Source organism: Scomber scombrus, chromosome 20, assembly GCF_963691925.1.
Source record: "Scomber scombrus chromosome 20, fScoSco1.1, whole genome shotgun sequence".
Classification (NCBI taxonomy): domain Eukaryota; kingdom Metazoa; phylum Chordata; class Actinopteri; order Scombriformes; family Scombridae; genus Scomber; species Scomber scombrus.
The window spans coordinates 24,956,276-24,978,571 of record NC_084989.1 but is presented as its reverse complement, the minus strand read 5'-3'; the positions used below and the strand labels follow the sequence as shown (position 1 = coordinate 24,978,571).

The 22,296-nt window shown below is 41.3% G+C and overlaps 1 protein-coding gene and 1 long non-coding RNA gene across 2 annotated transcripts in view; both read left to right on the top strand.

The window, feature by feature from the left end:
- LOC134002019 (NACHT, LRR and PYD domains-containing protein 3-like) overlaps positions 1 to 22,296 on the top strand; it is a 44,921-nt gene that overhangs the window by 5,172 nt on the left and 17,453 nt on the right. Inside the window, exons 7-9 of the mRNA XM_062441264.1 lie at positions 84 to 257; positions 1,486 to 1,659; positions 1,986 to 2,159. Of these exons, the coding sequence (XP_062297248.1) occupies positions 84 to 257; positions 1,486 to 1,659; positions 1,986 to 2,159 (522 nt within the window). The remainder of the gene's footprint in view (positions 1 to 83; positions 258 to 1,485; positions 1,660 to 1,985; positions 2,160 to 22,296) is intronic.
- On the top strand, positions 6,826 to 10,914 carry LOC134002072 (uncharacterized). The gene is made up of 2 exons (XR_009927572.1): positions 6,826 to 7,062; positions 9,618 to 10,914. It is a non-coding gene; the product is annotated as an uncharacterized LOC134002072 (long non-coding RNA).

The window sequence follows — 22,296 nt, the reverse complement described above, 5'->3', positions numbered from 1 at the left end:
ATTCATTATTACTTAAATATTCTGCTGTCTTTAAAATAAGTAACTTCTTGCTTGTTTTCTGTTTCTTTATATTTCCTTTCCAGGCTGAGTAACTGTAACCTCTCAGAGACAAGCTGTGCAGCTCTGTCCTCAGTTCTCAGCTCCCAGTCCTCTAGTCTGAGAGATCTGGACCTGAGTAACAACAACCTGCAGGATTCAGGAGTGACGCAGATTTCTGCTGGACTGGAGAGTCCACACTGTACACTGAAGACTCTCAGGTCAGATCAAGTTATACTTTGTCTTTGAAGTATTTTTCTCAACTATGAGGTTCAGGTTTTCTAATGTCAGGATTTCTGATTCACGAAAGTTTTTCACCACGGGTCTCATGTACAAAGACGCAAAAATGTACTCTTTGGCACGCTGTCCTCCGGCATAAACAATAAACGCAAGAGTAGTGAGTTGGAGAGTGTGTGTGAGGCTGTCAATGCTGTGGGGTCAGAAAAGCGCACACACGCTGAATTGAAAAAGAAGTGGTCCGACATCAAGGTGGATGTGAAGCGGAGGACGGCTGTCCTGCGTGTGGCCAAAACGGGCGGGGGGACAGAGAAGAGGGGCCCACCCCGTTTGAACAGAGAGTCGCCGCAATCGAGGGTGACACTGCTCTCTCAGGGGTGGTGGGAGCACATGTGGGTGACTCTGATTACCCCCAAGGATCACACACTATTGTTGCAAATGAATGCAGAAGTGAGCAGGGGAAAAGGTGAGGCTGATTAAGACATTTCACACTTTACGCACAGGCTTATTAACATGAGTACTCTGCACACAGAGACAATCAGGGGCTTGTTAGAAAGTTCCAGGAGGATTGCTCTCGGGAATCTAAAGCGGCTGATGAGCCAGTTGTCATCATGTGCCATTAAATCCTCTGTCTCTGAACACACGCTCTCCTCGTATTGCACCATTTATAATGTCTTCTAATACTAAAGCAGCCATTGTTGTTAACGGTATTTTCTGCACCACTCTGCGCATGCTTTTATATCCACTCGTGTAATTGCAGACACGTGGGTGTGTTAATTGTTCATCAGGGTTAATTGTTCATGTGTCTTTGATGTGCACATCACTCAGTCTGAGGATAGTTTTCACATTTATTTATTTTAACAGTTTCCCAGCATAACCTCTAAGTGTCGCCAAAGGATCAACAGCTGTAGAAACGTTTCCACGGTCATTTCACTCTTGATACATCTGAACTTTGCCGTGAAAAAGAACGTACGCCACATTTTTGTGCGTATGCATTCTTTGTACATGAGGCCCCAGCTCTTTATTTTCACTGAAAAGAAAATGTTTGTATTTTCCAGTTTATCTTTTCTTGACTCAGCTTCAGAAACTTTACATCACACATTTATGAACTGAGTTAAAGAAACTGTTCTTTGCTTTTATATCATAAATGTAATTACGATAATTACGTGTCTGTTCATCACAGATATTTATGTATTTAACTTGTATCTTCAGGCTGAGTGGCTGTAACCTCTCAGAGAGAAGCCGTGCAGCTCTGTCCTCAGTTGTCAGCTCCCAGTCCTCTAGTCTGAGAGATCTGGACCTGAGTCACAACAACCTGCAGGATTCAGGAGTGAAGCAGCTTTCTGCTGGACTGGAGAGTCCACACTGTGAACTGGAATCTCTCAGGTCAGATCAAGTTTGTTTCAACTGCCTCTCTCATGTCAGTATTTCTTCATCAGGATTTCAAATTTCACAGTTTAGAAAATCTGACATGTTTCTCTACTTTAACTTCATGAACAGTTCAGCACACAGATATCATCTTTGACTGATATAAAGAAGCTCATCATGCTTTGGTTTCATGTGATTTAAATTACTGTATTACTATTTATTCTGATTACTTTATTATTAACTGTCACATCTCCTAGCTGGTGCTTGGCAGAGATTATATATCATCACAGTTTAGACTTATTTCAACACAAATATTGTTGTCTTGTTCATTATTGTCTCTTCAGACTGACTGACTGTAACCTCTCAGAGAGAAGCTGTGCAGCTCTGTCCTCAGTTCTCAGCTCCCAGTCCTCTAGTCTGAGAGATCTGGACCTGAGTAACAACAATCTGCAGGATTCAGGAGTGAAGCAGCTTTCTGCTGGACTGGAGAGTCCACACTGTACACTGAAGACTCTCAGGTCAGGATTCATCAACCTGTTTAGTTTAGAATACACGTATAATAAAGTAAATAATCACATGTTCTTGTTTTCTTCATCTGTCAACCAAAAGGTGAAATAAATAAACAAATGAAGTTTCTGACCAAAAAGGTGAAGGCTGAAGCATTTGCTCATAACACCGACCCTTTTTACATGAGTCTTTAGATTAGATCCCAATGTACATAACAAACACAAAACATTTATAACCTGTTCAACTGATGAACATTTCAAATCTGACTTACTTCAGAGGATAAACATTAAACCTGTGTAGGATTGTCTCTGCTGATGTGATTTGTCAAACCAGTTTTTTCTAAACTTCAGCAGCAGAGAATTACTTTCTATGCAGATTTTTATTGTTTTCTTTTGTTTTTGTTGTTGAATTATTAAACACCACTGATGATTTCACAGATTTGGCAAACATGTCATTGTACCGGTCTGTAAATTGAACAGTCATGTGATAATTAGCAGATAACTAAATTGACCTCACATATCATGGCATTTAAGTGAGCTGTTGCAGGATCATTTCCATGTAGTTTCTGTCTTATACACCACAGTAATCAAGAATCAAGATACTAGTTGAACATTTTGAAAGTCTAATTTCTTGCCTGCTTATGTTCTACTTTTACACCTTCAGTAACACAGTGATGCTTTTAAAAAGGCGTCCAACCATCACAGTGTTTTTTGGCCAACCAGTGGTTCCACTCGATGAATCTGAGCCAGTGTTGTTTTTGACAAGCATCTTAGATTTGGTCTTAGTCTTAGTCTTTTGGACTAAAATGCTTATTAGTTTTAGTCACATTTTAGTCACTTCTATATGTGATAGTTTTAGTCTAGTTTTAGTCAAAAAAAAAAAAAGAAAAAATAAGTGTAGTCTTTTAACAAATTAATTTAGGTCAATAAGTATTGGAGATTGCTGTTGGGCAGTGTCACAGATACGTTGTGAAAATAGCAGCAGATTTATAAGTTCAACACATTGTAAGCTTGCAGATCTGCTATTTCACAAATAATGACAATAATAAAGGAATGGTTTTAGACATATAAGGTATCCACCCAACAGCAAATTTCTGATCTAAGGATTGTGTATTAAAAATATATAAAAAATATCCTTGTGGCGAGCCTTAAGGTGCCGCTTAAGGTTGGTCGTATTTTTTCCGCCTACTTTGTGGCCACATTTGTCACCGTCTTCCTTCACAATACACTCTGTTTTATTATCTGCCGGGTTATATTTAAAATTCACCCATATGTCGTCTCTACGTTTGCGACCACCGAGCCCCTGTGTTGAAACTGCCGCCGCCATCATGGTCCATTGTCTGATGAGTAACAACAGTGTGACGTGTTGAGCACGTTGTGCGCTGCACGCCAGGTGGTGGGCGTGACCAAACAAGGATAGACTGTAGGCAGCAGCAGATACTTTTTAGGTTTTAATTGACACACACAATAAGGAGAAATGTCACGCATTTTAAACGTCTGACAGATCACCCACTAACATTTTCGTCCATTCTCGTCTCGTCAACGAAAACTCACACACGTCTCGTCATGTTTTCGTCATCAGAGAGCTATGTTTATCTCGTCACCGTCTCGTTATCGTCATGAAAAAAGTGGCGTAAACGAAATGATTTCGTCATCGTCATCGTTGACGAAAACAACACTGATCTGAGCTTCATCTTCCGAGCTGTGGGTGTTCGGTTCCCTCTGGAGCCGTATCAGTTCTCCTTATAAGTACGCCAGGCTCTCTCAGTGTGTATGAGACGCTGTCTGTAGATGCTCAAAGTGTCTCTGATGGTTTACTTGATAATGGATGTAAACAACCTGCCAATGTTTTGATTTTGAGCCTCAACATGACTAAAAAAGAATTTAAGTGAACCAGATAAAGTAGAAAATCCTTAAGAATACTGCACCTATAATAATGAGTTCTTTACTTATTCTTATTTTATAGTGTCAAGAATCAAATCAGACTGATTTTATATTATTCTCAATGATTTCACACGACTCAGAGAAAATGCTCCAATGTGTTTAGTAGCATTTACTTTTAGCATCATTAGGCTACCGTAGCTGCTCCTCCTACTTCAGGCTTTCAGTGTAGAGACCTGAGGTCAACCTGCTCCTCTCCTCATCTCCTACTGCTGACTGTGAGAAGCTGTTAGTTCACTAACTAGAACAACAAGGTTAATGATCCACACGCTGACGTTACATCATTGACGTGTAAATAAGTGATGTTTGTTTGTGTGTAGGTGTGCAGCATCGTGTCGTTCCTGGTAAGATGCCACACACACTTTCTAGTTTTATGTAGAGTGAAGTTCTCCCACACTGTACACGATTTGGATCGGACCGTTTTCTCCTCATCTGCCGATACCGGCTCCGCTCAGCTCCGTCTGAGACTATCCATTTGATCGATTCATTGTTGCAGCCCTAGATCATTCATATATTATTTGTTCCTGTTTTTAATGAATTTCTTTATTATTGTGTTGAAATATAAAAAGTGACATTAAACTTGTTGAGTGGTGTGAAGACATTATTATCAGGCCTCAATAAGCAGGCAAGAAATGAGACTTTGAAAATGTTCAATGAGTAACTTGATTGTTGATGATGAAGTTGTATTTCTCTGTAATTCACATGGATCCTCCAGCAGCAGTTTCAGGCTAAAGAGCAGACTAGTCTGTCTGGTGGAGACTTTGATGAACCTCTGTGAATCACATTTTATATCAGGAGGCTCCTTGATTTTGTGGAGTTTTAAAAAACCTGAAAAGTTGACAGAGCACTGTGATAAAAGTGCGTCTTTATTCTTCCTTTTGGCAAAAGCTTCACTCTTCATAAACACATTAGAATGATTTGAACATTGGGATCACAATGACGAGGTAAAAACATGCTGCTGAATCTTCCCATCTGGCTGGATGCTCAACTTTCTGGAGCTCCCTGATTCACTTCATCTTTTAGTGAGTTAGTTTGGAGACGGTTTGTTGTTGTATGTGACTGCACACAGCAGTACTCTCACACTGTGTGACATGTGTGTTGTTTTGTGTGTTTGCAGCCTGCCAGGATGTCTGATCACAGAGGAAGGCTGTGCTTCTCTGGCCTCAGCTCTGAACTCCAACCCCTCCCATCTGAGAGACCTGGACCTGAGGTACAATCATCCAGGAGACTCAGGAGAGAAGCTTCTGTCTGCTGGACTGGACACTCTCAGGTATGGACAGACAATGTGTGATAGAGGAGGAAGAGCTGGAAACATTTTCTCTGTCAGAGCTGATCACAGATCTCAACTGAATCTTTGACTTTTTCTTCTTTCTAACTGAAGTTTCCTGTAAATGTTGAAAGTTAAACCTGATTAGATTCAATCAGGGTTTCAGAAGGATTGGGATAGTGGATTCAGATTGGATCAAAGTGTATGAAAGCCCAACCCCACATTAGAACAGAATAATAAAACAGTAGACTAGAGCCATGTAACGTCCATGTTAGCATGCTGAAAGAGAACGTGCTGCTCTGACCCCCCCCCCCCCCCCCTCCTCCTTTCAGCCTGCAGCCTGCTGGAGTCCGATGGTTGACGCCAGGTCTGAGGAAGTGTAAGTCTGCTTTTATTTTTATTTTTTATTTTATTGTGGAAAAAAACCAAGAATGAAAAACTGAAAAAACAAAACAAACAGAGACAAGAAGCATAAAGTCAACATTCAGACTAAAAACCAGAACAACAAAAACACCACAAAAAATAAAAGAACTCAACAAATAAAAAGTCATAAAACATTATATGTTTACACAGTCACGGCATGGGGACCTCTTGCAGTACGGGTCCCCATGAGGGAAACCCTTTCAAGTCACTTAAGGAGCTGTTTTAAGGTGCCTGTGAAGTTTTTAGCATTGGCCCACAATGCATGTGTTTCAGTCGATGTGTGTGCGTGTGCGTGTGTGTGTGTGTGTGTGTGTCTGTGTTTGTGTGTGTGGAGTGCTCCATTGCGCCCCCTAACTTCTTGGGGACAGTATAGCAACCGCTTCTTCACACACACATTATTCCATACATGGTAGGGAACCGCCCACTTCAAGTCCCCATTAAGAAGGCTTTTATTAGCGAATACATTTTCAGTGTATAACATAGCAAGCCATTCGGTGGATAAGGAGCACGGTTTTTTGCAGAGGATACCAGCTGATGAGCTTATCATTTTTGCACTGCAGCAAAAGTGAAGCACAACGTAAGCATGTATGTATTTGTATGATAAACCAGCATTACTGGTCAGTCCTAAAAGTAAGGTAATTAGCATAAGCTAGCAGGATAGCTAGCCGTAATGAGCTACAAAGGCTGAACTTAGCCTTCTGACATTTTACTTTGTCTTATTTTGACATGTTTACATGTATGCATGACAATAAGTTAATGCAAACCAAACAGAGTTTTACATTAGTAAACCATTTGCTGTAGGAGTAATATTGATACTAAAATATCACTGATATACTACTGATAATATTTTAGTTTAATATGTAAATGCAAATGTGATTTTTATATGATGAATTCAGAATTAGCATTGTAGTTACATTCAAGTTACTTAAAAAAACATTTAAAAAAACCAAACATATAACCTATTGACCAAAGTGCTTCATAGATAAATTGAGAAAGGCTACAGTTATATAATAATAATGAAAAGTAATATTAAAAAATAAATAAAAGCAGAATAAATTGGCGAATGACTTTAAAAAACAAAAGTACAGCCAACAGACTGAAATACTAGAACTCAGACAAAACGACGAACCGCTATTTTTCAGTGACTTCCTTTGCCATGCTTTTAATTTGAAACTGCGCAGGAAGTGTTCTTTACATTACCGTAGCTTGCCTTTGGTGTCTGTGCCGACATAGCGGACGGTAATGAGGTGCTTAATGTGCAGTAGAAGTGTACTGGAAGTGTTGGTAAGTCTGTAAAATACACTAAATGAAAACCATACGACATTTATGCATTGTGAAGAAACATTTGTCACGTGGCTTTCTCACGAGCTAATAAGCATTACTAGCATACTTCCACGTGTTAGCTTTCCAGCAGCAGTTGCAGTCAGTCATGCACTTGAACTGCTGAGGCGCTTTTCCAGTTAAACAAATATAACAAGTATACACATGTACAGCTAATGTAGTTTTCAATAATACACTCGACGTTCATGTAAAGTTGGAAAAAACCAAAAAGTGTCACAAAATATCCACAGAATTGGATGATTGAAACTACATTGGCTGGACATGTGTAGACACGCAGCTACTTGACATGTTACAGTTACACCGGGTCAGGAGAGTTCATGTCAGATGCTCTGTGTTGTGTTTAAGTGTCTGTCAGAATGAGAGCTCTTCAATTATTATTATTATTTAGCTTTAGAAGTATCTGTCTGTGTGTGTGTGTTATAGTGTGTGTTACAGTGTGTGTGTTACAGTGTGTGTCTGTGTGTGTGTGTATCTGTGTGTGTGTGTGTGTTACAGTGTGTGTGTGTCTGTTGTTGAAGCGTACCTCGACTTGCTTCCCCGAAGTTCGTTGATGCAGAGTGCGGAGATCTCATCAATCACAGAGTACAACAGCACTTCTCCTTACACCAGAGAGATCTGACCAAACAGTTCCTTGATATTTCTTATACAGATCTTCGCTATTCCCCACCCACATATCTTGTTTACCATGTAAGGGGTTTGGCCTTGATTGTTGCACCACTGTCTTATCAGTCCCGATGAGGTAATGACCGTACCACACACACACACACATAGTGTTTCCTATTTTTCACCTCTTTTGGAGATGCACTATCTTCCTTTTTAATCACGTTGTACATCCTGTTCTTACACATGTTAATACCAATGGTTATATAAATATAACAAAATGTGTTTAGCATGAAGCAAGCTTATGTGGCATCACTCTGTAGTAAATAACATTCCTTCACACTGTCTGTGTGTGTGTGTGTGTGTGTTACAGTGTGTGTGTGTTATAGTGTGTGTGTGTTACAGTGTGTGTGTGTGTGTGTGTGTGTATCTTTGTGTTATAGTGTGTGTGTATCTGTGTGTTTGTGTGTGTATTTGTGTGTGTGTGTATTTGTGTGTGTGTTACAGTGTGTGTGTGTATCTGTTTGTGTGTGTATTTGTGTGTCTGTGTGTGTATTTGTGTATGTGTTACAGTGTGTTTGTCTGTGTGTTTGTGTGTGTATTTGTATTTGTGTATTTGTGTATGTGTTACAGTGTGTGTGTATATTTGTGTGTGTGTGTGTATCTGTGTGTTACAGTGTGTGTGTGTGTGTGTTTGTGTATCTGTGTGTGTGTTACAGTGTGTGTGTGTGTGTGTGTGTTTGTGTATCTGTGTGTCGGTGTTACTGTGTGTGTTTGTGTATCTGTGTTACAGTGTGTTTGTGTGTGTGTGTGTGTCTGTTTCTTTCTGTGTGTGTGTGTTTTTGTGTATCTGTGTGTGTGTGCGCGTGTCCTACTGAGGATGAAGATGATGTCATCATAGATCAATAACCTGGTTTGAGTCGCGTCGGCCATCTTGGACAGTTATGTTCGGCTGCTCCGCTCGGAACAAACACTTTATTCAGTCGACCCGCTTTCTACATCTGACCACGAAACCTGAACCAACAAGTAGCAGCGTAACATATTTCTGCTCTACAACCGTACATACTATCATTTAAACACAAGTAACCTTTAGTCATTATTATTATTAATGAAATCAAACAGAACTACCACATCAGCTCTTCCTCTTTTGTCTTCTTCTTCCTGGTGTTTGAGGTAGAAGCCGAAAGAAGCTTTTTCTGTTTGAGTCGTTTCTGTTGTCCTCAAGTCAAGGAAGGAAGGGAGGAAGAAGGAAGGAAAGGAGGAAGGAAAGAAGGAAGGAAGGAAAGAAGGACAGAGGAAAGAGGGAGGGAAGGAAGGTAGGAAGAAGGGAGGAAAGAAGGAGGGAGGGAGGGAGGAAGGAAAAGAAGGGCAGAGGAAAGGAAGGTAGGAAGAAGGGAGGAAAGAAGGATGGAGGGAGGGAGGAAGGAAAGGAAGAGTGAAGGGTTAAACACAGACTACTAAATGTTCACAAACTGCTGATTCAGAATTAATGCTGCAGCTCTGTGAGAAGAGTTATTTGTGTGTTTCCTCCTGAATGAAACACATCTATTCAACATGTAACTGTAGTTTGTCCAAGTGGTGTTGCCGTACATTACTGTCCAAGATGGCCGACTCAACCGCGCATGTGCGACTCACATCGGGTTAGAAACAGATGATAGATCAACAACTCATCAATAACTCATCAATAACTCATCAATAGCTGATCAATAACTCATCAATAGCTGATCAATAACTCATCAATAACTCATCAATAGCTGATCAATAACTCATCAATAACTCATCAATAACTCATCAATAACTCATCAATAGCTGATCAATAACTGATCAATAACTGACCAATAGCTGATCAATAACTGATCAATAACTGCAGCTGTATTGTGTCTCGTTCTCTTCATCAGATTTCTATGAACTCAAACTGGATCCAAACACAATGAACAGAAACCTCAAACTGTCTGATAACAACAGGAAGGTGACAGATGTGGAGGAGTATCAGTCATATCCTGATCATCAAGACAGATTTGATGTCTGTCAGCTGCTGAGTAGAAATGTTCTGACTGGTCGATGTTACTGGGAGGTCGAGAGGAGAGGAAACGTTTATATATCAGTGAGTTACAGAAGAATCAGAAGGAAAGGAAACAGTGATGACTGTTGGTTTGGATATAACGATCAGTCCTGGAGTCTGTACTGCTATGATGGTCATTACTGTGTCCTTCACAATAAGAGACAAACATCCATCTCCTCCTCCTCCTCCTCCTCCTCCTCCTCCTCCTCCTCCTCCTCCTCCTCTAACAGAGTAGCAGTGTATGTGGACTGTCCTGCTGGCACTCTGTCCTTCTACAGAGTCTCCTCTGACACACTGATCCACCTCCACACCTTCAACACCACATTCACTGAGCCTCTGTATGCTGGGTTTGGGTTCTGGGTTGGTTCTGGTTCCTCAGTGTCTCTGTGTGGTCTGTAGGAAGGAGAGTCTCCTCCTGTCAGAGAAACGTTCTCATGTTATTTAGCACCAACCTGATCTCTCACTGGTTGTAAATAGAGTTTCTAAAGCCAACATGGTTTCCACATGACTGACAGTTAGTTAGTCAGTCACATATATCCACATTTAAAAAGCTGTAAAACAGAAGCTGATTTTCTCAGAGCAGATATCTCAGTCTGTTAGAGGACTGTTTGGAGGTTCGGAGGTCGTGGCTTTGATCCTTATGAGTCTCAGTCAATGTTCAAGTCCAACACCCAAAGTGAAACTCAGAAGCTCTCAGAGAGAAAACCACCAGCGGCTCAAAGTTTACTGAAACGTCAAGTTGTGACCGAGCTTTTTAAACATGTTGGAAGAGTTTAGCCACTAACTATAACACACATAATGACAGTAAGTATCTGCTGGCCTAGAGAGGAACTTTGGTCTTTCTCCTCTTATTTGGTTTTTTGGGCTTCTTGTTCAATGACTTGTTTTTTTAATCATATAGTGGATTCAGAAACCAACATGTTTTTATGTGTGTCTCTACTGGATGTGCATGTACAGCTGTCAATCAACATGATGATTCATCCATTCATAGTTTTGTCTATAAAATGTCAGAAAATAGTGAAAATATTGTGTTTTTATTATTTTACTGTTTAGTTTTAACTTGTTTTTACAGTTTAATATTTAGTTTTTATGTAAATCACATTGAATTGACCCAGTGTATGAAATGTGCTATATAAATAAAGCTGTCTTGCCTAAAACGCTGGTTATAATCTCACAGAGTCAAAGGCAGCGTCTTTAAATGTCTCATTGTGTCTGAACTAAAGTCCAGAACATCAAATATTCAGTTTATTATCATGTGTGAATGTTGAGTCTCTTTAAATGAAACCTGAGGAGTTCGGTGTAGACCTGCTCTATGTGGAAAGAGCCTTGAGATGACTTTACAAATAAAGATTGATTGATTTGACTTCTTTCTTATTTCTGTCATTTTTATTTTTGAAAAACAAAATAAAGTAAAAAGATGAATGATGAATGTTTCTGTTTTAATCTGAATAAAAACATGAAGCTGCAGATGTGTTCAGGTTGTAAATGATTAGTTTAACATTAATATTAACGTCATCATCATAATGTGACAACAGCATTCAGACTCATATTCATGTCATAACACGTTAAACACCTGCATCGATCTGTGTGTGTGTGTGTGTGTGTGTCTGTGTGTGTGTGTGTTATTGGCTGAGAGCTCTGCATTATGGCCTGCTGTGAAATCAATCTGCATTAACACACACACACACACACACACTCACACACACACACACACACACACACACACTCACTCTCACACACACACACACACTCACTCACACACACTCTCACACACACACACACACACACCAGGGTTAATGTGGTATCGTGCAGTCTGAGCAGCTGCCAGCTGATTGGTCGGTTGAGTCGTTTCTGCCTCATAAATACACATTTAGAAATTTAGAGAAACTTTATCGATCCACAGCTCTGTGACGGAAAATTGTCTGTGTGATTGACAGATTACTGCGGTGTGTGTGTGTGTGTGTGTTTGTGTGTGTGTGTGTTGTTTAGCTCCTGTATAATAATACAGTGTCTTTGCTCCTTAGTAGTTTTATATTTAAGATAAAGTAAAGATAGATAGATGGATGGATGGATGGATGGATGGATGGATGGATGGATGGATGGATAGAGAGAGCTGACCAATCAATAACTGATCAATAAAGACCATTGAAGGTGTCTGAGGAACATTCACAGGATCAGAATAACTTGAATGATGATGGAAGAAGTTCAGGAGGCAGCTTCATCCTCCTGTTCTTCTTCTCTACCCTGATGGGCCGAGGCTAACTGTGTGTGTGTGTGTGTGTGTGTGTGTGTGTGTGTGTGTGTGTGTGTGTGTGTGTGTGTGTGTCTGTGTGTGTGTGTGTGTGTGTGTGTGTGTGTGTGTGTGTGTGTCTGTGTGTGTGTGTGTGTGTGTGTGTGTGTGAGGTAATCAGCAGTAAGTGGAGTGTGCTCCTGGACGGAGACGATCAGCCGCCTGCAGCCAATCAATGCAGCGATCGATAGTGGGAATGGAGGGAGAGATCTAACAGGTCATTGTGTGTGTGTGTGTGTGTGTGTGTGTGTGTGTGTGTGTGTGTGTGTGTGTGTGTGTGTGTGTTTCAATGACTTCATTATGTAAATCTCTTGTTTATACTTCCTGTCAGACATCTGAACGTTTTCTGGGTTCATCCTTTGGTCACAGCTGAGACGGCAGACGGCAGGTTAGCATCAGACTAACGTTTCCTCTTCAGTTTTTATCTTCTTAAAGGTTAATTATTCATATTCAGTTCATAAACACCGGAGCTCTGGTTCTTCTTCGTGTTGTTGCAGCATCCCAGCGCGATGCCCCGGGATTAGCGAGTAGTGTTGCTTTCGTCAACGAAAATTATGACTGAATATCGTCGTCAACGAACCTTTATCACGTGACGAAAACGAGACACAACGTAAATGCTGCTCATGTGACGATAACTATAATTAAATATATAACGCGATATTGTTGACGAATAAAAAAGAGACTAAATGTGGTTTACAAAATAAAAACTCTGCTAAAATGTCTAAAACAAGACGAGACGAAATGTTATAACGTCATTTCGTCTCGTTTAGTCGCGTTGTTTCTATTATTTTGCAGTATTTCTGTTTCCTGTGTCTCACTTCGACGTCACTTCCTCAATCCCCACTGGCGGCATTATTTAGAAGATGCAGCTGCGGTAGGTTAGCGTTAGCGAAGGTTAGCGTTAACGAAGGTTAGCGTTAGCGAAGGTTAGCATTAACGACAGACAACTGACACAGAGAACGGGACCGATGGCCGGCCAGCCGCGGTTATTCTTGAGTCTATAAGGTAACAATAATATAATAATAAGACAACCTTGTTTGAAATGTGAAATGTTGTTTTGGTCTATACTACTAGGTACTTATACTGTATTGACTGGGCTGCATTACTAAAAAGAGACTAAAATATAATTTTCATTGACTAAAAGTAGACTAAATTAGTCACAGATCATTTTGACTAAAATGAGACTAAATCAGACTTTTAGTCGACTGAAACTTGACTAGACTAAAAAGAGTATGAACGTGACTAAAACTAATAAAAACTAAAATGACAGCTTGACACAAAGACTAAGACTAAAATTAAAACAGGCGCCAAAAACAACACTACTAGCGAGGTGTGATGTCACCTGTCTGAAGCTCAAAGTTGCAGCTTCTGAGTGGCTCCATATTTCCTGTTTGGAGCCAGGAAGTTGTTTCCTTTCACGCTACCTCTGAGCCAAGCTAACGCTAACTTACTGGGAACACCGAGTGCTTGTGCTAACGTTAGCTAACTAGCAGCAGCTATCAGAATCAGTGTCGTTGAACTTGTCGTAAACAACAGTCCGAGCAGGTGAGTAACTGTGACTCATTACAGATTAAAACCACGATGATTCTTTGACTCAGTGTTTCTAGTTGAGGCTCAGTCGGAGCACCTAGTGGCCATCAGCGGTACTGCAGGTTGGGATTTATCAAATACTACAACTACAACATATACAACATATTTTTGTATGAAATAGTTAAAACCAGTAACTTTTCAAGATTCAAGATTCAAGACAACTTTATTAATCCCTTGGAGGGCAATTCATTTGACAGCTCGCACCACAACATACTCGTACACATAAATAACAAGATAGAAAACACAGAAGAAGAAGAAGAAGAGTTGGCAGCTGTGTGCAAAAGTGCAAAAATCAGTGTGTAAATTCATCAGGTCCTATAGTCCAATAATAGTTCATTAAGAAGAAGCTTATACAAGCGTCAAATGATTTAAAAAACAAACAATGCACCCCAGTATCCAGCTGCACAGTATCCAGCTGCAATAACAGATACAACTGGACCTCATAAACATTAGTTCAGCAGTCGGACAGCAGAGGGGATAAAGGACTAACCCTAACCCTTACATGCAGGTTGGCATGGCGACGCCCTGAAGGCAATAATGAAAATTCACTTCTTAAGATTCGCCCGGAAGTTCTCAAAATGTTGTGACTTCCTCGTGACCTGTAGTTCCCATAAGAAGCCGAGGTCTCTCTGCTCAAGTCTGATGATCTTGGAGCAGGTAAGTGACACAATGTCTTCGTCCGTCGTCTCCATACTGACTGGAGTCGGTTTAAAACCTGATTTCTGCTGCGTAGATGATTTTAATAAACCATGAAGTTCTTTTTCCCCCCAAGTCTTTATTATTTGGACTTTCCAACACACAGCGGTAACAGACAGTATGAAATAAAGCACAACTGTACTACTGTATGTCAAGAATCCTCTTTACCCAAACCCCCCAATTCAGGTCAGAAGCAGACAGGGACAGACCACACACACAAACACATAGACACACACACACACACACACACACACACACACACACACACACACACACACACACACACACACACACAGATGTAACTATTAAAAAAGCAAAAAGAAAAAGAAAGAAAGAAAGAAAGAAGGGCTTTCATGTATCTTGGTGGACAGCTGAGCTTCCAATGGAGCAAAATCAGTGAAGTTCCTTTTTAAATATTTAGTATGAAACAGATTAAAATATTAAAACACAGAACCAGTCAAAAGTTTGGACACACTTTCTCATTTAAGGGAAAAGGAAAGTGTGTCCAAACTTTTGACTGATTCTGTACATAAATAACTTTCCACCCAACAGTCAGAGTGTCTGTGTGTTAGTGATCCGATCGTCTTACTGACACACTTAGACTCTGAAACTCCATCTGAGTGTGTGTGTGTGTGTGTGTGTGTGTGTGTGTGTGTGTGTGTGTGTGTGTGTGTGTGTGTGCAGTATAATTAAGTTTAAGAAGCAGATGAATTACGATCATGTGAGTGTTAAAAGCTCGACTTGTTTTAGATCCAACAGCTCAAAACAAAAGTTTAACATCAGTTATCAGCTGATTATTTCCACCTCCAGCAGCTACTGATCAACATTAATATTCATCTGGAGTCATGTTTCTGTCCACCTGCTGAACAACTCTGTTAATGCTGAATCTGTGTTTTAGTGGTTTTTTATCTTTTATAAAGATTCAGAGCAGAGACGACTCCCATGTGGACCCTGACAGAGAGGACGGACCAATCACAGCTCCAGGCTTTCATGGCAGATGAAGGGTGACGAGTTTAATGTTTCCGTGCTGCGTTCAGGGACCGCAGACACGCATGAGTCCGGTCAATGCAGAGAGCAGCTCATGCTTCTATTGATTTCTCCATCAGAGGAATAATAAACTGCTTCAGTCACATCGCTGCACACGTTCTCCTCCTGCTCAGAAAGATCAACGTTTCCATCAACATCTGCACCTGTCACACCCAGTACAACCAGTATACCCAGTATACCCAGTACACCCAGTACACCCAGTATACCCAGTACAACCAGTATACCCAGTACAACCACTACAACCAGTACACCCAGTATACCCAGTACAACCACTACAACCAGTACACCCAGTATACCCAGTACAACCAGTATACCCAGTACAACCACTACAACCAGTACACCCAGTATACCCAGTACAACCAGTACACCCAGTAAAACCAGTACAACCAGTACACCCAGTAAAACCAGTACACCCAGTAAAACCAGTACACCCAGTATACCCAGTACAACCCCTACAACCAGTAAAACCAGTATAACCATTACACCCAGTAAATCCAGTAAAACCAGTACACCCAGTAAAACCAGTACACCCAGTATACCCAGTACAACCAGTACACCCAGTAAAACCAGTACACCCAGTACACCCAGTACAACCAGTACAACCAGAACAACCAGTACAACCAGAACAACCAGTACAACCAGTAGTTAGTTAGTTAGTTAGTTAGTTAGTTTAGTTTATTTCAGTCAATCATGTCATTAAAAGAAAGGTTACAAACCAGAAAGAAAAAAGTAAATAAAGAAAAAACATCAATCAGAATAAACAATAAGTAAACAGAAAAAGAAAATTTGGACCGAAAAGGCATAGGCTGAAGCATAGCTTATTACGCCTACCCTGTTACAACTCTGATTAATTAAAAAATAAAAAATAAAAATTTAAAATGTACAATTTGTTATTTATTAATAAAAGAAATAAGCAATCACAAAACAGTAAAAAGAGAGAACATACCCAGTACACCCAGTAAAACCAGTAAAACCAGTACACCCAGTATACCCAGTATACCCAGTACACCCAGTACACCCAGTTCAGACATCTAAACCAAACTAACACTTAAAACACTGTAAAATGTCCTTTACCCAGGTGGGGAGTTCTGGTCCTCTGAAATGAGGCCAACCAGGAAGTAACTTAAAGCTGCATTCTATCAAAAGGCCACCAGGGGGCGACCGTTTTGGTGTCAAAAGGACTTCCGTCTCTATACAAGTCAATGGAGAATTCACCAACTTCTCACTTGATTTCTAACCTCAGTAAACGTTTTCAAAATGTGTTTATGGTCTCAATCGCTAGTTTAAAGCCTTCTTCAATGCAGTATGATGTTCATTTGGGACATTTTGGCCTCCCTGATTTTATATGTGACGATAAAGCAGGGTATGCATTAGGGCGTGGCTACGTCGTGATTGACAGGTTGATTGGTTCACAGGTTCAGGAGGGCGCCTCATGCTCCTCCTGATGCCCATATAAGTAGAATCCCTGTTTTTATTTTTCCCAGCATGCACCTGAAATTTTCAAGATGGCGCTGCTCAGATCCGATACTATTGGCCTCCGAGCAGCAGTCCACAAACCAATGGGTGACGTCACGGATGTTACGTCCATTATATACAGTCTATGCCACTAACACAACACGCTTCTTTAACAGCTTCTTCCTGCCACAGTGAGACTCAATGACCTCACAGCACATCATACTATATTTATTATATTATATTATATTGTCTCTGTCAGGGCCCGGTTGTGTTGTGGTGTATTTAGTAGGTTTAGTTTTTGTCTTGTCTAGCTTCCTGTTTGCTCTCCTGATGTGTTGCACCTGTGCCTCGTTATTATCCCGTCTATATATGAGGCGCTCTTTCCCTTCTGGGCCAGATCCTCATGTCAGTTTCTTGTCAGAGTTCCAGCGTTCTTATCTTGTTATATATTCTAGTGTATCGACCAGTTTTTCCTTTTGGATCCTGAGTCTTACCTCGTGATTTTGTACTTCTGCCCTGTGTTTTGGATTTCCCGGTTTTTGACTTTTGGACCGATTAAACGACTGAGAACTCTTCATCCCTGTGTCACTGCATTTGAGTCCAGCTGGTCTGTGCAATTTACAATGCTCTAATGGTGCTATTCCACTACACCGTTCCAGCACGACTCGCCTCGACTCGCCTCGGTTCTTTTTGCGTTTCCACTAGAGATAGTACCTGGTACCTGGTCCTTTTTTAGTACCTGCTCTGGTTCCAAGCGAGCCGGGCCGGTACTAAATGTGACGTCACCACACTGCTGGCCGCTGATTGGTCAGAAGAGTCGCTGGAAGAGTCATGAGCCGTCCGGCATTTTTAAATACCGGCAGCAGCGTTACAACCATAGTTACAGCTATACAGCGTTACCATAGTTACAGCTATACAGCGTTACCATAGTTACAGCTATACAGCGTTATTGTCTTGCTTTGTGTGAGACAGAAAGCCTCATACAGCAGCAAGTACACCATCGCCTCCATGTCCTCCATTGTTTATGTGTTTGTGTCGCGTAGAAAACGAAGTCACGGCAGTTTAACGCAGCGTTGCTATGCCAACCCCGCCCACGTTGAGTAGGAACTTTATAGTAATGGAAAAGGTTCCTGGAACCGGGTCGAGGCGAGGCGAGTCGTGCTGGAACTGTGTAGTGGAAAGGCTCCTTAACTTCCCCTTTATTCAGGGTTTTATGCACTTTCTGCACTAAAGTTCGTATGTTTGGAAGAAGCACAAACGGCTAATAACGTTAGAACTCGTGTTCAAATAGTTCTGTTTTATCAGAGAATGTTTTATGATGACCACACTGATGATGATGATGAAGATGATGGTGATGATGATGATGATGATGATGATGGTGATGTGTGTTTGTGTGTCAGCTGTTTGGTTTCTGCAAGCTGGCAGCGCTTCTGTCCAGAGGCCACGAAAAACCTTGACCTCATTTAGAGTGTGTGTATGTGTGTGTGTCAGGGTGTGTGTGTGTGTCAGCAGTGTGTATGTGTGTATATATATATATATATATGTGTGTGTGTGTGTGTTTGTGTATATATATATATATATATGTGTGTGTGTGTGTGTGTGAGAGTGTGTGTGTCTGTGTGTGTGTGAGTGTGTATGTGTGTGTGTAGTTTAGCACAAACTCTATAAAATCTCTTTATAGAGTTTTAATCGTGTTTCTAACTATAATCAAACTTCAGCTCTTTATTCATTCGTCTGTTTAGTTTCTTTTTTTCAGAGATTCTTCATCTGAGAATCTGCAGCTGTGAGTTTTAATGTTCTTCACACGTTCAGAACGATCAATAACGACTGAAAGACACAAACTGATCATCATAACTGCAGAAAGCAGAGGAACGTGTGAGAGATTCAGTTATTGATCAGCTGCTCTGCTGGGAACCAACCAGCTGCTGTCAGGGTAAGTGAATTAGTGTGTGTGTGTGTGTGTGTGAGTGTGTGTGTGTGTGTGTGTGTGTGTGTGTGTGTGTGTGTGTGTGTGTGTGTGTGTGTGTGTGTGTGTGTGGTCTGCACAGTATTGACGAACAGAGAGAACTAATTATTTTGGGGGCTGAATCGCTGGAAGCCATCAATTATACTCTTATTACAGACCCACACACTAACTAACCTTGTTCACCTCACACACACGCACATGCACACACACACACACACACACACGCACACACACACACACACACACACACACACACACAACAGATGATCAACAGTAACAAAGCACATTTACTAGAGTTTAACCCTCCTGTCGTCCTCCCGGGTCAAATTGACCCCGTTTCTTTTGACTGTTCCTTCTTTCCTTCCTTCCTCCTTTCCTTCCACCCTTCCTTCTCTCCTTACTTCCTTCCTCTTTTCCTCCCTCCCTCCTTACTCCTTTCCTTCCTCCTTTCCTTCCTTCCTTCCTTCCTTCCTTCCTTCCTTAAGAGAGAGAGAGGAAGGAGAGGAAGGAGAGGAGAGAGGAAGGAGAGGAGAGAGAGGAAGGAGAGGAGAGAGGAAGGAGAGGAGAGAGAGGAAGGAGAGGAGAGAGGAAGGAGAGGAGAGGAGAGAGGAAGGAGAGGAGAGAGAGGAAGGAGAGGAGAGGAGAGAGGAAGGAGAGGAAAGAGAGGCAAGAGAGGAGAGAGAGAGAGGAAGGAGAGGAGAGAGAGGAAGGAGAGGAGAGAGGAGGAGAGGAGAGAGAGGAAGGAGAGAGAGGAAGGAGAGGAGAGAGAGGAAGGAGAGGAGAGAGGAAGGAGAGGAAAGAGAGGAGAGAGGAAGGAGAGGAAAGAGAGGAGATAGGAAGGAGAGGAAGGAGAGGAGAGAGGAAGGAGAGGAAGGAGAGGAAGGAGAGGAGAGAGGAAGGAGAGGAAGGAGAGGAGAGAGGAAGGAGAGGAGAGAGAGGAAGGAGAGGAGAGAGGAAGGAGAGGAAGGAGAGGAGAGAGGAAGGAGAGGAGAGAGAAGCACATTGAAGGTCCAGATTACCTGTGAGACAACTCCGGGGAAGAAGTTTAGCTTATTGATGCAATAATAGTACATGAATGTTAATGGATATAGATGATGGATAGAGAGAGAGAGGAGGAGGATAGAGAGGAGCATGAATAATTTCTTGAACAAATGTTCATGCAAACAAAACAAAATAAACAATAACAAAGAGAAAAAATGATACATAAACAAAACACTTAATATATCATCATTCTTTCCTCATCCCTTTATGTTTCTCTTACTAATTAATTAATCTCTCTTTCATTCTCTTTTGTTTTCTTTGCTTTCTTCTCTTAAACATAGAGAGGGATTAGAAAGATAAACGAGATGAACTGGGACTCCACTTCTCCCCCCCCCCCCCCCCCCCCCCCCTGCAGCAGACAATTCACAGGTATCAGCAGAATACGTCACATGGAGGAGCGTCTGTTACCTAGGTTACTGCTTCAGAACCAGGCGGGGAGCACCGGTCCTCTGAAATGAGGCCAACCAGGAAGTAACTTAAAACTGCATTCTATCAAAAGGCCACCAGGGGGCGACCGTTTTGATGTCAAAAGGACTTCCGTCTCTATACAAGTCAATGGAGAATTCACCAACTTCTCACTTGATTTCTAACCTCAGTAAACGTTTTCAAAATGTGTTTATGGTCTCAATCGCTAGTTTAAAGCCTTCTTCAATGCAGTATGATGTTCATTTGGGACATTTTGGCCTCCCTGATTTTATATGTGACGATAAAGCAGGGTATGCATTAGGGCGTGGCTACGTCGTGATTGACAGGTTGATTGGTTCACAGGTTCAGGAGGGCGCCTCATGCTCCTCCTGATGCCCATATAAGTAGAATCCCTGTTTTTATTTTTCCCAGCATGCACCTGAAATTTTCAAAAAATGATTGAAAAGTATAGATCAGAGGAGTATAGAGATGGGACTACAGTTCCCATAATGCTCTGGGTGATGTCACAGGAAGTGTAGCGCTGCCATGGATTCAGTGAGTTAGCTGTGGTCTGTTTTTTTTAGCTGATGTTTGTTCAGGTTTTGACTCATTGTGTCCATGAACAGTTTGCTGAATCAGCTGTTTGATGCAGATGGAAACAGAGTGATGTTCAGAACTCACTACAGGTGTACATGTGAACATACAGCAGCTCATTTCTATGAAGCACAAGATGGCTTAGATTGTGGAGAAGCAGCTGATATGATTGATGCTTTCAGCTGTGCTCTCAGTGTTTCCTCCACAGATGAAGGTAGAAAGTCTCTGTGAGCTGATGTGAATGTGTAACATGATTCATTTTGGATTATTGGACGAGCTGCTGCTTCCTGCTCTGACTTGTTATAGCAGAGTGTAAATAGAGGAAGTGATTCCTGAGCGCCTCCATCACATCTACAGTCTGAACTCACATGTTGAACATAAAGAAAGGTTGATGTTTGTTGGGTTAGGGTTAGACATACTGTTCAGGGTCGACCCAGTTTTACATTTAAGAGAAGAAAACACAACATAAAACGTTTCTTTAGGCAGAAACTTGATGACCTTTACTTATATGACCCAGAATCATATAAGGAATGTTTGACCCATCTATTCAAAAATACTGTTTGTTCACATTTAATATAATTAGTTCAACAAAAATTGTAAAAACTGAAGAATTAATTTTCTTTGCTCTATTATGTAAAGAGATATGATGGGATGTTGTGAAATGTCAGAATATGAGCAGTGTGTGAGGGTTAAAGCAGCTGATCTTTGAGCTCTGAGCTGCTTTATGCTTTTATTGGTGTTCAATGTCTCAGTATCTCAGTGTCTCAGTATCTCAGTGTCTCAGCGTCTCAGTGTTTCAGGGTCTCAGTGTCTCGGCGTCTCGGTGTCTCAGTGTCTCAGTGTCTCAGTGTCTCAGTGTCTCAGCGTCTCAGCGTCTCAGCGTCTCGGTGTCTCAGTGTCTCAGTGTCTCAGTGTCTCGGTATCTCGGTGTCTCAGTGTCTCAGTGTCTCAGTGTCTCAGTGTCTCAGCGTCTCAGCGTCTCAGCGTCTCGGTGTCTCAGTGTCTCAGTGTCTCAGTGTCTCAGTGTCTCAGGGTCTCAGGGTCTCAGTGTGACAGCAGCCTGACGAAGCTCTCAGAGGAATAACGCTCTTTTTGAAACAGACCTGGTCCAGACAGCAGAGAGCTGCACAGAGAAAACCTTCATAGGAAGAAGTCAAGTAAGTGGACCTTTGTTTGCTTTGAATTGTCTTCATGAGGATCTGTAATGTTTCCTCTTCATCACAAACAAGCTGCTCTGTGTTTGTTACTGTGTTGACTTCCTGAACAGAAGAAGTCTCTCATCATTTCATCACTGATTTCTGGTCTTTGTTAAAGACTCAATGCCACAAAGTTCATCCAGCAGTAAATCCTCAGAATAACAGCTGGCTGCCTTTAAATCAGAGTCTACATGTAGAAACACACATTTGATTTCCTGATGAGTTTTTCTGTCAG